Source organism: Anomalospiza imberbis, chromosome 1 (genome assembly GCF_031753505.1).
Source record: "Anomalospiza imberbis isolate Cuckoo-Finch-1a 21T00152 chromosome 1, ASM3175350v1, whole genome shotgun sequence".
In the NCBI taxonomy this organism is placed as follows: domain Eukaryota; kingdom Metazoa; phylum Chordata; class Aves; order Passeriformes; family Viduidae; genus Anomalospiza; species Anomalospiza imberbis.
In genome coordinates, this window is record NC_089681.1 from 105199536 (window position 1) to 105215803 (window position 16268).

The 16268-nt window shown below is 46.4% G+C and overlaps 1 protein-coding gene across 1 annotated transcript in view; it reads right to left on the bottom strand.

Moving 5' to 3' along the window:
- EEPD1 (endonuclease/exonuclease/phosphatase family domain containing 1) overlaps nt 1-8307 on the bottom strand; it is a 63145-nt gene extending 54838 nt beyond the window's left edge. The window contains exon 1 of the mRNA XM_068203738.1: nt 7239-8307. Coding sequence (XP_068059839.1) covers nt 7239-8092 — 854 coding nt within the window. The 5' untranslated portion in view covers nt 8093-8307. The remainder of the gene's footprint in view (nt 1-7238) is intronic.
- Between the last annotated feature and the right edge of the window lie 7961 nt (nt 8308-16268).

A 16268-nucleotide genomic window follows, 5' to 3' on the forward strand; every position in this document is an offset into this window, starting at 1 on the left:
TCAACTCCATCAAGAAGGATGCAGCTAAATTTGAAAAAAAAAAAAAAAACTGTCCTAAATGTCCCTGTTTAACACTGCTGGACACCTGTGTTCACAGTGAGATAGACCAGCACTTGGTTGCAGAGACAGTGTTTTCCTCTAGTTAATAGTGAATGACCAAGTTTCTGCTTGCACCTTGTCAGGAACTTAGCAGTTCCTTGTTTCTTCTTTCCCAGTAAGAATGGAAATGGTCCTATTGCTCTTTTCAAAGACAGTTAGAAAACCACCCTTCCTGCAGCTGTACTGCAAGTTCCCAAACCACAGAAAAAAAATCACGAAGCATTAAATATTTCTGTTTAGAGGACGAAGCCCTATGTGTAGGTACCTAGTCTGTCTCATAAAGTCATGTGGCACAATATTTCTGAAAAGTCAAGCAGAATGAGGTTAGAGTCTTGTGGCCTGTGCTTGTGATTTGGGAACAGGCAGTACAACATCACTTAATAATTCACCAATTTATTACCATAAATCTGCCAACCCATTTAATCTTTGCCACGTGGAATAAGGCAAACTTTGCAGGATCTGCAGGAATAAGCTGGCAGCTCTGGTTTACCAAAATACCTGCAATGAGCAACATTAATCCAGTGACACAAAATAACATGTGCAAAATAGTCAAGCAGGCATGGATTGAAACTATGTGGCCATTAAGTGCTGCCAGATGTATCAATTAGACATGTTGGGAGAAAAGAATAATATATGAACCAATTCTTTTCCCACTGTTTCATTTTAGTCAAGCTTTATGGCACAAGTAACAGTGGCAGGGCATGGTTATAATTTTAAAAAGGAGAAGAATAATGTTTATTTTATATGGATAAACCAGCCTTTAACTGTATTATTTTTCCAGCCACACTCTCAACTTTAAAGCAGATAAAAATGACTGGTTGGATACAGCTCTTGAATGTTCAGGAAATACGCTGAAACTGCAGTTGTGCAAAGTTAAAACAATGCCCAGATCTCCATTTAAAACAGAAAATCCCTGGAAAGTCTACTCAGGGGTAATTTCAAGGGCCTGTCCTACATTCCTATGTCATGTCTGAGGAAGGAAAGCTGTGGGGGCTGTGACAACAGAGACCAAGCAGGATCAAGCAGCATCAAGCAGCTAGCTCAGTGCATTCACCTCTGAGACCTCCTGCAGAGCACGTGGCTCCAGATGCCTTCTCCAAGTGTCTGGACACATGGACGGCGTATGCCCTTCACGGTCTTGCTTCAAGTCCACCCCCTGCTTTTGATCTCTCCTGCAAAGACCCAGCAGCTGCAAAGTATCTCGAATAAGCAACCCACCTCCTTCAGGAGGAGCAGGTGAAGCCCTTGTACCTTGTAGAGGGGCTCAGTACTGCGTCCATACGAAGCAGAAGCTGGGAAATGGAATTCAATTAACATATTATTTTATTAATTTGAAACTGACACCACCTGTTCCCCCAGCAGCAGTCCTGAAAGGGGCTGGAATCCCTATCCAAGACAGGAGCAGTACCTTGGAGAAGCCCTAACCCCCAGGGAGAGGGCAGTGCTCTTCAGCATTAAGCTTGGCAGCCTTCATGTGATTTTACACATGCAAAGGAATGGGCCAAATCCTGAACAGGAGTAAATCAGCCGAGTTTCATTTCACTGGAAAATACATATCTCAGGGTCTGACCTGCTGGTTTCCTATGCCAGATGGTATGCAGAAGACAGTTCAAGGCTCCCACTAGTCTCCAGTAGGTAAAATATCATTGATCTTGTGCACGTGGAGGCCAAAAAAAAAACCAACAAAAAAGCCAACCCCCACAATAACAGTTCTTCCATCACCCCATTTTTTGTCCTCTGAGGTAATAGAAAGTGCAAATTAATGGTGGCTTTATATGCATCATTTTTTCTACTGCTCATTAAAATCCTTTGTGAAGTGCACATAAATGGTATCATCTAGCAATTCCTTTTTTTCTTAAGCTTTCTCTGAAGTTGCAGGAGGTAGGATTTCTTCTCTATTACATAAGGAGAAGAGGGTGTATTTGTTCTTCTGCTGTTTAAGACTTATTAGCATGGTCAGGTTACTCAAGCCAGGCCCTCTTTCCTGATCTTTTCTTGCAGGGGAGTTATTCTTGGCAAGGCTCCAGCCTAACCCAATGGAGGGAAAACCAAGTAGCGTTACAAAGAAAGAGATATAAAACAGATGCACCTTAGGGCTTTGACCGACCACTGAGAGCTTCAGCAACAGCGTAGAAACAACAAATACAAGCTGGTGATGAGCCTCTGAAGTGTGCAAGTACATCCATCACTGCTACCATGATAAATTACTATGATGTCTGTTCCGTGGGGGTGCAATGTTTTTCCATCATCTTGACGGGAAACCCAATACAATCCTGGAGGCAAGGTACCACACCATACCCCTTCCCAAGCAAATTAACAAGGCCCAGTAGCAAAGAGCTGCCCCTTGTAAAACCCCACCTCTCAGCCCAGACTAAGAGACTGGAGAGGAAAGTAAAAGATCTACCCTGTTATTTAGTGAAGGGGAACAATGGGAAAAGTGGCTCTCCTGCCTCCAGCACCTAGTGCAGGGGCCTGAGCAAGATTAAGTTTTCCTCATGTCTTAATAGGAAGAGACTGCTTCAGAGCTTGGCTCAGAAACTTCTCTTTTTATTAGGTGACTAGAGGATGTGCTTAAGGTCTCCTGGGGTAGGGAAGGCTAAGAAGAGGAACTTTCAAGCATGGTGGCACAGCAAGGATTACCCAGGGCTTGCCTGTACACCCACTGCCTCCCAGGAAGCAATTTTGGGCTGAAGTTTACCTACTGTTCCCCTGGCTGGAACACTGATTTAAGTCCCAGACACAGAAATTGAGATTAATTTCTTGCCTTTGAGAGACCTCTATGCTTCTGTCTAACCAAACTGAAAACAGCTAACCAGTTACAAACCTTGGGAAGGAAAAAGGACTGACATGTTCTGAAGGCTTGCTGTCCATGCCAAGAAAAAAAAACACCACCAGTGCTAAGTACAAACCTTATACTGTTATTTGTATTTGTTACTCTATACACATGCAAGTTATAATTTTTTAATAGTGAAAAGAGTCAACCACTGGAACAACCTCCTAGGGATGCAGAAGAACCACACTGATAGAGGTTTTCAAACCTCTAGCCTGTGTGATTGGACACAGCGATAATTTCATCCAGGCTCCCCTTCCCAGGAAAGGCTGGGTCAGATGATATTCTGAGGTCACTTTCAACCTGAGCTCTTCTGTGGTTCTGCAGTTTTTGCAACAAGTGTTAAGGCTTTATTACTTACACGTTTTGCATGTAGAAGATGTAACCACACCAAGAAGCTGCCCAGAGAAAGCAGCAGAAGGAAACAACAGCTTGAACAGCTTGATATCTGAAAGGAAATGGAGCTGGGCTCTGTAGACCTTTGCACACACCATCATCTTGACACACGGTCCCCCTCCTTTAGATAGAGTACAAGTTCTGGCCTTCAAACCCTCTATTAATTTTCATTCAGTCAACTGTAAAGTGTGCTTCCAAGGGAAAAAAAAAAAAAAGTTAAGAGGTATTCATAAACTTGCTGCTCAGTATTATAAAGCATCATGAAAACTAGTTGGAAAACCTCCACTGGAAACCATGCTGGGGAAGGTACACAACTGATCACTGCCCTTGGCTACTTGCAGACTTTGAAGCACACAGTCAAACTGGAGTTTGCACCTTTAAGGTGTCCTGTCTGTCAGGCAGTGTTGCTCATGCCTGCCCCACACTTCTTCATGGGATCATCCAGCTGGCTCCCCAACAGCCAGAGAAAGTGGTCAGAGGGTGTCACAGGAGCCACAAACTCAGTTTGTGGCAAGCAGGGACAGGCCTAAGGCAGGTATGGATAAGGAGTGGCAAAAGTACCCTTCCTTATGGACCTGGGGTATGGGACAGTTCTAGGGTGCTTCCACCATCCTTGTCCAGAGGAAATATCCTCCCTCTGGGGTTGAAATATGGGGCTATTTATTCTCCACAAAAACACGTGCTGCCTTTTACCTGAACTTGCCCTTTTAATCATGCTGCTCTTACCCTACATTTTTCTTTATTTTTTTGGTGAGAAGAAGTTGGTTCCCTCATTCCTCCTGAGAATGGGGAGGACATGGAGGTCAGATAGAGGGGATGACTTGCATCCCCAGAGACAGGCCAACTCTGACTCTTTGTCAATAAATCCCAGATTTTCGGAACAACACCTGCAAGAAACACTGTGGGTTTGGGCAAACTCACCCCAGACTTGATACTTCAATCCAATTATGTGTCATGCTCGCCTCCTCGTTCATCATGTTAAGCTCTTCTAAAATTATCCTCTAGTCCTCTGAATGAAAACACCTCGCTCCTTCACTTCAAACACTGTGATAAACATAGATCCTTGTAATATGAGAAAAGAGGGTGAGGACCTTGCTATATTTCATTATTTTTGCACTACAGCAATGAATTTCAAAATAGCTTAGCAGTAGTAGTCATGCTTACTGATTTAGTGTACATTCCCTTCACTGCTCTTCAGAAATTTAGCACTTCTGGGAACAAGCATGAGACTTTGAATTAGGATTTTTTTTCCTCTCCTCCCTTCAGCAGGTTACAATATGACATTTTCTTGCTTTTTGTTTGGTTTTAATGAAAGTCCAGCCCTCTTTCCTTCCTGCACAATTATTCCCTCAATGCAAAGGGTGGGAAGACAGGAGGAGCATAGCCTTCTAGCCTCACCTGGAAAGAGGCAGTACTTTTCCCTGTTGTTAACACCTGAAAGAACAACCCTAAGGGGTTTTAAAGCTACTTGCTGTGACCAGGTCATTAAAACACAAAAAACCCCAACCAATTTTAAAAAGCAAACCCCAAAGCAAGACTTTTAACTGGCATAAAAGTCCCCAATATGTAAAATTAAGATTCTTTGCTTCTCTTTACACAGTTTTACTAATCTTCTTGACTTGCTGTGCTTTATTTCTGGACTTAAGAAACCAGGTGAGGCAGCTCCTCCAGCTGTATGTACTGCAACAAGACAGTACTCCAGCTTCTGAGGGCATCCTGGACTACCTGAGATCAGCCCTGACTATAAGGAACCACCATGAAGGAGCACATTTATTCCTGCATATCAGGGCAGCAGCAAGCAGGTGCCCATTAGCACAGCTCACGAGAGCACCTACAGTCAAGCCAAAGGGCCTTCAGATCCACCTCCAGCTTGGGTCAAAGCTGGAAACTTGAGCAACATGTGGGACACCCACAGAGCACCTTGAAAACACATCCATGGATTTGTGAACCTGAACCGCTGGTGAGCCCCGTGCAGTGATATATTCTTGCTTGGAGAAGCAAGAGGTGAATTTCTCCAGGTGACTGTCTACTGAAGTTGATTTACCTGGGCAAAGACTGGTTTGCAAGGCATTCTGTCTCTTCCCAGAGTACACAACCTGAGCTGGGAGTGAGACCACAGAGCTCAGAAGCAGAATGAAGGCAGTTTCTGGCCTCAGCTGAGGCTGTTTTACAGCTGCAAAGCTCCACTGACCCCAGCAATGCTCACACAAGCAAGAGGAAATTCCTCCCTGAGTAGCTGAGTATGGCTTTTCCCAACGTATAATTTTTTTCCTGCATAGTGTTGCTTTTTTCTGTTCCCACATTTATTTTCCCAGGAAAGTTTTGCAGGCTTGTCTGTGGATGCACATTGCTCTCATTTCTTTCCAGCTTCTCACGTTATCACAAATTGGATCAAGTACAGAAAACAATTGCATCGTACTCACCCTGTGTGATTGATGACACAGATATGTGCAATAAAACAGAACAAAAACAAGTACTTCTACCAGGCTCCTTTGAAACTTCAAAGTATCCAGGAGACATTTTACAGCACCCAGCACAACAGCCTGTTGGTTAAGCTGTCCAGAAACTAAGCACCATGCAGTCTAAGGGCAAAAATCAAACAAATTTCTGGGGCCAAACTCTGCATACACAGCAGGCAGGAGACAAGCAGGAAGCACAGGATACCTGAACTAGTGAAGCAGAATACTGATAGATGTACAGATGTTAGGCTGAACTGAAGCTATCAGTGTAACATCTCAATAACCCTGCTGGTCTATCATCTTCATTTTGGGTATCAAACAGTGGTGGCTGTGAGATGACAGATGTTTCCTACATGGGAGCATCAGGCTCCCAAGCAGTGCACAGCAGAAGTATCCCTGGCCACAAATACTGTACTGCAGCACAGGATTTCAGGGTTTCACATCACTGTCACCATCCTGCTCGCATGCCTGACCTCTGCAACCACACCGACAAGAGCTGTTATTCAGTATATTATTGGAAAAGGACAGAGATAACAGTTCATGAGCACTTCCCCTCCCCACAACATCCCTTTCAGAAAAGGCCAAGAATCCCCTGCCCCTATTCATTTCCTGCTGGAAGTGCGAGTTGCAGCCAGAGAGAAAAGTAACTTTACCTCTGTTGTAAACTAAATGCCAGATCAGCTGGTACAGATTTGACACAAAAAGGAAAGGGTAGAGTTATTTTAAAATGCTTATTGCAATCTACATTTCTGTGTCCAGCAGAAAGTTTTGTATGACAGACATCCCCAGCACTCTTGCCCAATTACACACCAAAAACAAAACCCAAACTCTCAGCTTTTCATTAACACCAGAAGCACCATCCTGTTTGCCATACCACCAAGTGCTCAGCGCAGTCAGGGCACAAAGCCTGGCACAAGGACAGCACAGCAGGCAGGCAGGTGCTGCATGTCTCACACCCCCAAGGATGAGCAGTCCCTCCAGCTCAGAAGATGCCCCATGACCACTCATTAACAAGCTGTGTCACCCTTGCCGGACGAGCTGTGGCATTCCACACCTGTTACACAGTCCTTCTCCTGCTACTGCCCCCCAGCTTCTGGCAGGAAAGGCAGCTCTCCATGACATGTTCAAAAGGCTCTTAATGGAGAAACAATCCTTGACCAACCATTAACAGGCCTAAGGTGACTAGGTACCAGCCCAGTCTCCCCTGCACATCTGTGTGTACACACCCCCCTCCTCAGGAGCTCCACTGCCTATCGAGGGTTACAGCAGCTTTATCGAGGGACAGCCACTACAGTCCCACAGCTATGGCTCAAACAGGGTTTCATGCAAGAAGTGGGAAACATTTAGTAATCCCGAGAAGGATCACAACAAGGCTCTAGAGTGCCCAAACCTCAAAGGCATGAGCCTACAATCCTGCATGGAGCTGGGCCTGCAGGTCAGGTGCTGCCTCTTACCTGTTCTCCAGCAGCGTCATGCACACGACCTCCCGCACGCCTGGGTTGTTGGCCTTCTCGATGGAGCAGCTTTGCAGGTTCCACGTAGCCACCCTGAAGACAGGTCTGCCATCTCTCACCCCTCCAAACATCTCCACAGAGGGGCGAGTGGATATGATCTGGGTTGGACCCCCAGGAGGAAAGTCCAAGTCCTCGCTCTGGAGGCTAAGAGAGGTGGGGCTGGGGTGAGGCTTGGCCATGAAGCTGAGGCCACCATTGGTATTTGTTGAAGGGGGCCTGGAGCGCTCTGCAAAAATCTGGTGCCTGATTTTGTCCAGAAAGGAGGAATTGATGCAGTCCATCCTCACCAGGTCCTCGATACTTTTGAAAGGCCCATGTTCTTTACGGTAGTCCACGATGCTGTTGGCAATCTTCTCAGTGATGCCACGGATGCTCATGAGCTGTGCCGGGGTGGCCGTATTGATGTTGATCTTGGTGGCGGACAGATGGTGCTCAGAGGCCGGGTCCTTGCGCACGGAGCTGGGCGAGTGCTGCGCCGAGCTGCCCTTGCTGCTCACGCAGATCTCGAACTTCACCTGCTCCAGCTTGGCCGCCCCCACCCCGCTCACCAGCGCCAGGTCCTCCACTTTCTTGAAGCCGCCGATGTACTCGCGGTACTCCACGATGTTCTGGGCCACCACTCGTGTGACCCCGGGCAGGGTCATCAGCTCCTCCTCCGTGGCCGTGTTGATGTTGAGCCTCTCCTGGTTGACGAGGATGTTGCTGAAGTTGCACGCCGCGCTGAACTTGCGGCTGTGGCACAGGTCGGCCGGGTCGCGGGGGATGGAGCGGTGGCAGCCCAGGCTGCCCCCCATCTCACCGCCGCCACGGGCCGCTGCCGGAGCCGGGGGAGCGGGCGCGGGGCGCTGCCGGGGCTGCCCGCCCGCGACTCATGGACCTCCGCGGGAAGCCGGCGACGGACCGGGCGGCGGCGGGGCAGCTGCGGACAGACCCCGCGCCGCCACACACGCCCGGTCAGCGGAACCCTGCGCCCCGCCGAGGGGCCCCCGCGCCTTTCTTCTTCTTCCTCCTCCTCCTCCTCTTCCTCGCTCCTCGGCGCCGGAGGAGCCTCTGCAGCCACTGCCCGCTCCGGCTCCCGGCGCTCGCAGCCGCCGCTGCCCCACGCCCCGCCGGCGGTAGTAGTAGCTCTGCGAGAGCCCCCGCCCCTCGGCCGGGCGAGGCGGGGCCGCCGCCGCCGCCACCGCCCCCCGGGCGTCACCCGCGCCGCGCCCGCCCCCGCCCGGGCAGCGCGGGGACCGGCCCGGCGGGGCGGGGAGCGGCGCCGCCGGGACTCCCTGCGGAGGGGTCCCGGCCCCAGCGCCTGCATGGGGCGAGGAGGAGGAGGAAGGTTCACCTCCTCCTTCCCGCGTGGGCACAGGGGGACTAAGAACGTCCCCAGTGCTGTCGCCTGGCCGCTGAGGGCGGGCGTTTTCCGTCCACAAGGTCTCAGGTGTTTACACAGTCCCTGCAGCTTTAGTGTCCTAGAAGTTCCCTGGGCCCGTCTCTCTGCATCTGGTGGGGCATAGGTGTGTTTTCAGACCTCATGAAAGCCTCATCAGTAATCTCCACTTGTTTTGTGCTCCTGCAGGCACTATGCTTTTATACATCGGGGTAAAGTCTGCATTTTTTCTTTTCCTTTTTATTTTTTTTTAACATCTCAAGCGATTACGAGAGTGCTGAACAAACTGAAACTCCCAACAGAATGATGCTTTTGGACGTGTTAGGTCTGTCTCAGCCGGGGTGGTGGTCTGCAGCATGCCCACCCATTCCCTGAGAGTAACTTCATTCTGCACTGAAATCGTGGCTGTGCATTGCCCGTGTGCCTCAGCTGGCTTTAACATAGTTTGTTCGAGCACTGAAGAGTCAGAGCAGTCCACCACAGCCCATTTTGGTGAAGCCACTGAAATATTTACCCAGTTTCTACTGCATCCAGTCCCATGCTGCACTGTCTGCAATGTTATCTGTAGCCAAATTAGCTCATTTGAAACTAGCTCGACTGTGCCCACACAGGAGTGACTGCAATGTCAATGAATCGAAATATAATCAGAGGGTGTAATTGAAAGGAAGGGGGAACTGAAAGAAAGAGCAAACATTGCAGATGCCAGCTATGTGCCCTGATGCTGCCGTGTTCTGACAGTCTCTCTCTATGTATTTATTTTAGCTGCATAGAATATGGTACATATGTATTTTCAACATCAAGACTCTTGGTTGGCCCTCTAATGAAAATGAAACCGCTTGCAATAGCAGTTTGTACATGTATTTTTCATGGCAAGATAATGGAAATTATTTGCATCCACCTGAAATAAAAAGTTACATTTATTTAGCTTCTTGGCAAAGGAGAATGTGATGTGCTTAAGGGAATGCAGGCTGCACCAGGCTTTACCAGACTCTCAGACTGCACAGGGGCACGGGTGCTTTAACACTGGCTCTGGATACTCTGCTGCGCATCACACATTTCCCTTCTGTTCGCCTGAGCAGTGGAGTTAGCAAATTATCCTTATGGGAATGGTACTGGCTGCATCAGGGCACTGGCTGCATTAGGGCACTGGCTCTCTGCTGACTGCTGGAGCGGAGAAAGTGCTCGCTTAGGTGATTAAATGCTTCCACGTCTGCTGGAAAGTGCTCTGTACACTGCGATAGCAGCGGCCAATGCAGCAGAAGTCATGCTGGGCCTATTTCTGCTGGGACGATACCAGCACAGAGCTGGAAACAATTAACCATTGAAATGAGTATTCTTTGTGAGGCAGTATTATTACAGTAATAGCTCCACAAGCTGTTATCTCAATGGAGAACACACTCTTTTGCTTTCTACAGCAGGTTGTTTTGCATTGATCCAGGCTCATTAACTAAGTTTTGAAGCTGAAAAGCCCCAAAATCCATCTGAAGCATCATCTATGTTGCAGGCAGCACTAGGTATTCTATGTTTAAGAAAAAAGCAGAAGCAGCTTCAGAAAGAAAACAGATGTCCCTTTTGTCCAGCACTTTCTGTTGACAGCAACTACTCATCATTTCTTGAATCTGCAGCACCAAAATAACATGTGAGACTGGATGCAGCTGAGGGATGCAACAAGTGTCCCATCACCTAATCCTGAGTATGACCTCATGCTAATGTGAAATGTGGGCAGGGGGGGAGAATGAGTGGATTATCATTCCATTAGCACCATACCTGTATTTTCAGTTGTTGTTGACAGTTACAGGAAGCTTGCTGAGATCTGAGTCAACCTTTGGCACATTTTAAGAAAGCACCAAAAGATGTGAAAAAGTTAAACAGAAAGCAAAGGAAAAAAAGATGTCAACTGGCCTGACATCAGTGTTAGGTAATCCATTAATTAGAGGCAATCCATTAAAATGAGGTTCAGTCAGTAAATTATTGAAAAAACAATGGCAAAATTATTGACAGCCAGTGTAGGCAACAGAAAATAAATCTCGTGAAACCCAGGTAGATACTAGATTTTTATCTTTGATCCAAACCTGAGCTCAGTGTATGTAAATTTATTCAAGAAGAGATGGATTGATCATGGTCTCCTGGTGATCACTGGCTGGGAGGTAGCCTCCCTGGTCTGCTTGGCACCTATCCTGGCAAGGGGCCTTGAAACCAGCATTCCTGAATCTTCATCAGCCCCAACAGGTTTAGAGGGCTCTGAGACACCGGGGGTGGCTTATTCCTCAGGATCCGCAGCTTGCTGCCTACTGAGCAGCTGGCTGCTGGCCAGAGCTGGCTTAGAAACCTCTCAGTGACAGCAAAACTGAGTTTCACTGCTGTGAGGGTGTGACTCTGAGGAGGACCTCACAGGGCCAGGCAGGCTCCAGCAGTGAGAGGTGTGGGGGGACATCCTCAAAAGGCCCCTGGGAGCAGCAATCACACTTCCTGCAGAGTCTTTTTGTGTTTTACTGGACAGTGTTACAAAGCAAGGAGCTAGACATCAATGGTTTTGTCATTGCCCAGTGACCATTTGTTGATCTTGGACTTGCTTTGCCACTGTCTACAGCACCCCTCAACTGAGCATCTCACATACTGTCCCCCTAAACTGGTAGTGAAAGAGGTTTCTGGACAGCAGAGTGGCACCAGAGCAAGCAGCTGGCCACATGAGAAATGCAGGGGAAGGGTTGTGTCACCTGCTTGCCAGCTCTGGAGGTCTCAAACGCCTCTTCCCTGCAGGAATTCTTCAAAGAGGAAAGAACAAAACTAAACCTTTTCCATATGAAGGAGGTTCAGCAGTACTTCAGGCCTATAAATGCAATGTTTAAGGATGATATGGAAGTGCTTGAACCTGATGGAGTGGGAGCAGGTACTGGTGAACAATGTCTTTTGGCATAATTGATGCAAAAAATCAGCCTACAGGCCAACAGATTTTAAAGGCTAACTTCTTAGCATTATAAGTTGGTCTTAAAAGAACCTATTAATCTATTTTTACACTTTTTAACATTCGTCATCTATGCTGCAGAGGCTCTAAACAAATAAACTGGGTTTTATGATGAGGCATAGAAGGAGCCAGAAGATGTTACTCAACAGAAAAACACAGAGTTTGCCTTCAGTGTTCAGGCAGCAATTGCAGTTCCTACCAGCCCAGCATGCACTAGCAGCGCCTTTTCCAGCTCTCACACAGTTTTGGGGGGCTTGGCAATCATGCTTTTACACCCTGTGTTTTCAGACCTGCTGCACTGGGCTCTTAACAGGCAAGGGCTCGAAAAAGCAGCTGGTTAACTGCAGTGCCTGTATTCTTATTAAAGGGAGCTATTAAAATAATTGTTTTCTTTCTGCAAGGACATCTTCAGTAACACTTGTAACAGATGCCCGAGGGAGAAGACAGGCAGTGTTTTTATAAAGACAAGTAATAACAAGTAGGAGTGAGCAATTTCATAAGCGGTGGGACTTACAAAGTCTGATTCTTGGTGGCTCTTTCCTTTTTTGCATTTCTGATCTTTATTAATAACACTGAGTCTCCATCAGTCTCTCAGTGGGGTCACTAATGTGGATATCTCTGTTCTAAATGGCCATCAATATTTGTGGCTCTTTTAGAAACTCTGTATTTTTGAGACATTTAACTTTTATCAAATTCACTTGAAATTAACCATCTCTCTAATAAAATCCCTGGGGAAGGGATGATGGGTAAAGCAGCAGAGCACACAATCACATGAGTTTTTTCTTGGGAATCCAATGTCTATGATGTGAGCTCTTTTTCCTGTAAGGCATTCTATACAGCTGCCAAACTTGTTGCAAAAATAGTGATGTCACCAGTGCTATGTTGCCAGGTTACGGGTGTCACATCCTACAGAGAAATACAGTCAGAAGGGTGAGCAGAAGTGAGTCATCCTCATACCTTGATTAGGGCTTCACTTGGCTTGGGCTTGAGTCTTAAACGCAGACCTCTCCTTCCAGAGGAGATCTCAACCAGTGGCTCACCAGTGCTCAGCAGGACAGCTCATCCTAGAGGGAAACAAAAGGAACCCAAGCTAGAGAAGACAATCTCCAGCAGAGCATGGGATGCATTTTCCAGTTTCCATATACAGCAGGGGGGATTTGATTCTCATGCTCCAATCTGATGCGACATAGATACCCCTTGGGGCACAAGGATAGAAGACAACTAAAAAATCTAGTCCTTCCTTAACACCAGGGAGACTCATCGAGGCTATACTTACAGAAGCTTGCCTACTCCAGGCCTCCAGTGGTGGTATCTCCCGAACTTCCCAGATCAGAAACACGGGATGTGGTGGAGCTGTGACCCAGCTAATGTTTTCTTTGAAGCCTATCAAGTCCATCAAGCCTCTAGTAAAAATGCCCACAAATCACAGCTGTGTGAATCTGGCATGGAGGAGAGTCAGAACTGGTGACTTGTGAGCTAGGTGCCTAAGCTCTCACCCAAGGGCAAGCTTTCTGTGGTTCCACCCAAAGACAAGCATCAAGTGGGTTTTTGTGGAAAAGATACAGGCAATGAGATTTTAGGCACCTCAATAGCTAAGCAGGAGAAAAGGAAAATAAACCAACATGCTGGAAAGGGTTGTTCAGTATATCTTTCAGCACTTCACACAGCACTTTGGTCATCAGCAGTTGGACCACCAGCCTCTCAACTGAATAAATTACTATTTTGCATAATTTGTAATTTTGTCCTTTACCTGTAGTTACTAGGTTATCATAATTAATTTTCTTGCTAACAAATTTTAGAGAAATGTGTAAAAAATCCATTTCATGTTTACCTTTTACTTTTCAAAGTGTTTCATGATCATTAGTTAACTCATGCATACAGCTTTTTAACTCAGTGATTCTGCAGTTACTGTAGCAGCCTCTGCAATTCTGCCCAGACTTTTATATTACTTATAACTTCTGCTTTTTGGGGGGGTTTGCTTTTGGTTTGTTTTTTGAGTTTGATTGGGAGTTTTTTGTTATAAAAACATAAGGGGTTAATCTCTACTCATTGAATAATTGTGTTTCAGACCCTAAAATTATTCAGATAGGCAAAACCTGGACTCTTAGTTCTCCTGATTTTCTCAGCTATAAGGAGAGGTCAGTCAGGTCTCTGTAAGATTTACTTGTGCCATGATTGTTTCCTGTCTTTTCCCCTTCATGTATAAAATTCTGTTTGCTAAGAAGAAAATAAACCACAAAGTAGAGTCAAACTTTCCCCGAGTCCCAAATTCTCAGAGATCTGCAGAGGATAGAGCCTCATTATAAAACCAGAGCTCTGTTGAGGATCAGATCATTGGTTTATAAAACAGAAAATGTTTTGATTAAGACTTTTCACACAAAACATAGCATATTGCGTAAATTAGCATCTCTGCAATGCTCTCCTGAGAAAATCTGTCTCTCACATTTCAGGTCCTGTACCAACAATTAAAATGGTTTAATGGCTTCAGCCACTCCCAGCAGACTTTGAACTTCTCTGAGGAGCCTCCCTGACAAGCAGCACAAGTTGCCTAGTTGTTACAACACCTTCAGTGAAAGCTTGATCCAATTCCCATGAAGACAAAGGAAAATGCTCAAAAAGATTCAAAAGGCTGCTCTGCTGATTCAGGCAAGCAGGAGGGCCTGCAGTGTTGGTGGAATTGACTTGTGCGATTCTCCATCTGAGAGCCAGGTTTTATTGAAATGAAAGCGTGCTGGAGGAAGAACAGCAAGACAGTATAGAGGTCTTCCTCGAGGAACAGGTCCTGTAGGATGGCTGCTTGGAGGAGACATGTGAGCTCAGATCAGCAGCATCTGGGGAATGGGCAGCAGAGCATCTGAGCAATACTGGACCAGTGGAGGACAAGCAAGCCCCTGACCACCTGGAATTGAACAGCACTGAGCTAATTGAAACCAAACTGAAGGACCCATTAAACCTAGCTTTGAACACTGGAAAGACCCTGGCACGGGATTTTAAGTCTTTGGAAAGTCCTTGGAAGCTGTTCAAAAAACCCCACCAGCATGGCTGTACCAAACTCACTTTTTTCTTTGATGTCATGACTGACTTGAAGGATAAGACAGAAACAGCTGATTAATGACAGAGGGTGTGGAGGAGCATATACTTACAAAGCTTGTGGGTGGAGTCAGAAAGCCTGCAAGGACTTGGGTGGGTAGGATCAAAATTCAAAAGTCTACACAGGTCAGAAGGACATTCCAAAACTGACAAGATGAATTTTGGTAGAGACTTAGGGAGGAGAAATCAACATCATCCATTCAAATTGAGAATACCTGAGATGGGGCAGGAAAGGCTCAAAAACGTAAATAAGAGTCATCGGGGTGGCCCATTAAGTAGAGACCAAAGTCTGTTTCTAGCTGATCTCACGAATCCCAACACCATGATTAGGAAAATAGCTATGCACTGACACAGCTGCACTCAAGAGCATGGTGCTTAGAGCCACCACGCCAAAGTATTGGTGAATTGCTGCCAGATGTTATGCATGTTGCAAAAACCACACAGTTCTCCCAAAACAAACCCCACAGCCCTGAAGTGCTTACCAGTTCAAGGCTAGATCCTAGTCCTTGCTTATGCCAAGTGATATGTACTCTAATAATTGGAAACACAGGAACTCTGAAGTTCTGTTGGACAGGAATAAAGCTTGCATATCTTAGGGTGAGGAGTTTCCTGCCTAAATAAAGACTTAAAGTAGGTAAGATGTTATTCTTTTTACTGTGTATGAATTTTTAGCTGAGGTCACATCCACAACTCCAAACCTTGTGTCCAGCCAAATAACACATTTTGGAGAGACTTTTTCAAAGTTTGAAGAGACATGAGGAAAAATAGCTGTCACGATGTTACACAAGCTTTTGCATTTTGTCAAAGCATGAGTTCCCCACACTCTGCAGGCCGTTCATTCCTGCTCACCTGGTGTGTTCTCACCACCATGACTCACCACACAAACAACACAGCAGATATTGGTTGGCTGTCATTTCTATGTAAACACTCTTCTGGGTATTGTGGGATGTCTGTTTTTTCTGTGATGGATTCTCAGATGTTGCTGTGGTTCAGGAATGGCTCCAGCACCTCCTACTTCAAAAGTAATCTCACCAGGTGTCCTGAAATCAGGTTTTAATCCTTCTCCCAAGTGTTCCGAAGCATGCAGTTGATTAATTCTGATTCCATACCACGTATAGCCATGTCGCACACACACATTCTTGCCAGCCAGTAAACGAGCCTCATTCTTCCTGTGTTAGTCATGGAGCATGTCTCCTTTAACCTGTGCACTTGCAATTATGGCATGTGGGGTGCTCCTCCCATGACTCAGGGGATATTCTTGTCACCTGACACTGAAAGGTGCTGGGCATCCCTATCCTGATACCTACCAAATGACATCAGGGAAGGCTGGTAACCCACCAGCATGACTCCTAAGACAGGACAGAAGGAAGATGCAACACTCTGTGGGGTCAAACTTGGAGAAATGGTTGGATGAATGACTCACTTAAGCTGACTAAGGCCCATCCCAAAAGTGCCTGTTGCTGACTCTGACTGTTTCTTACTGTGCATGCAGACATGCAAACTGTGGCAATCAAACACCTTTGGGAAGACAGCTGCT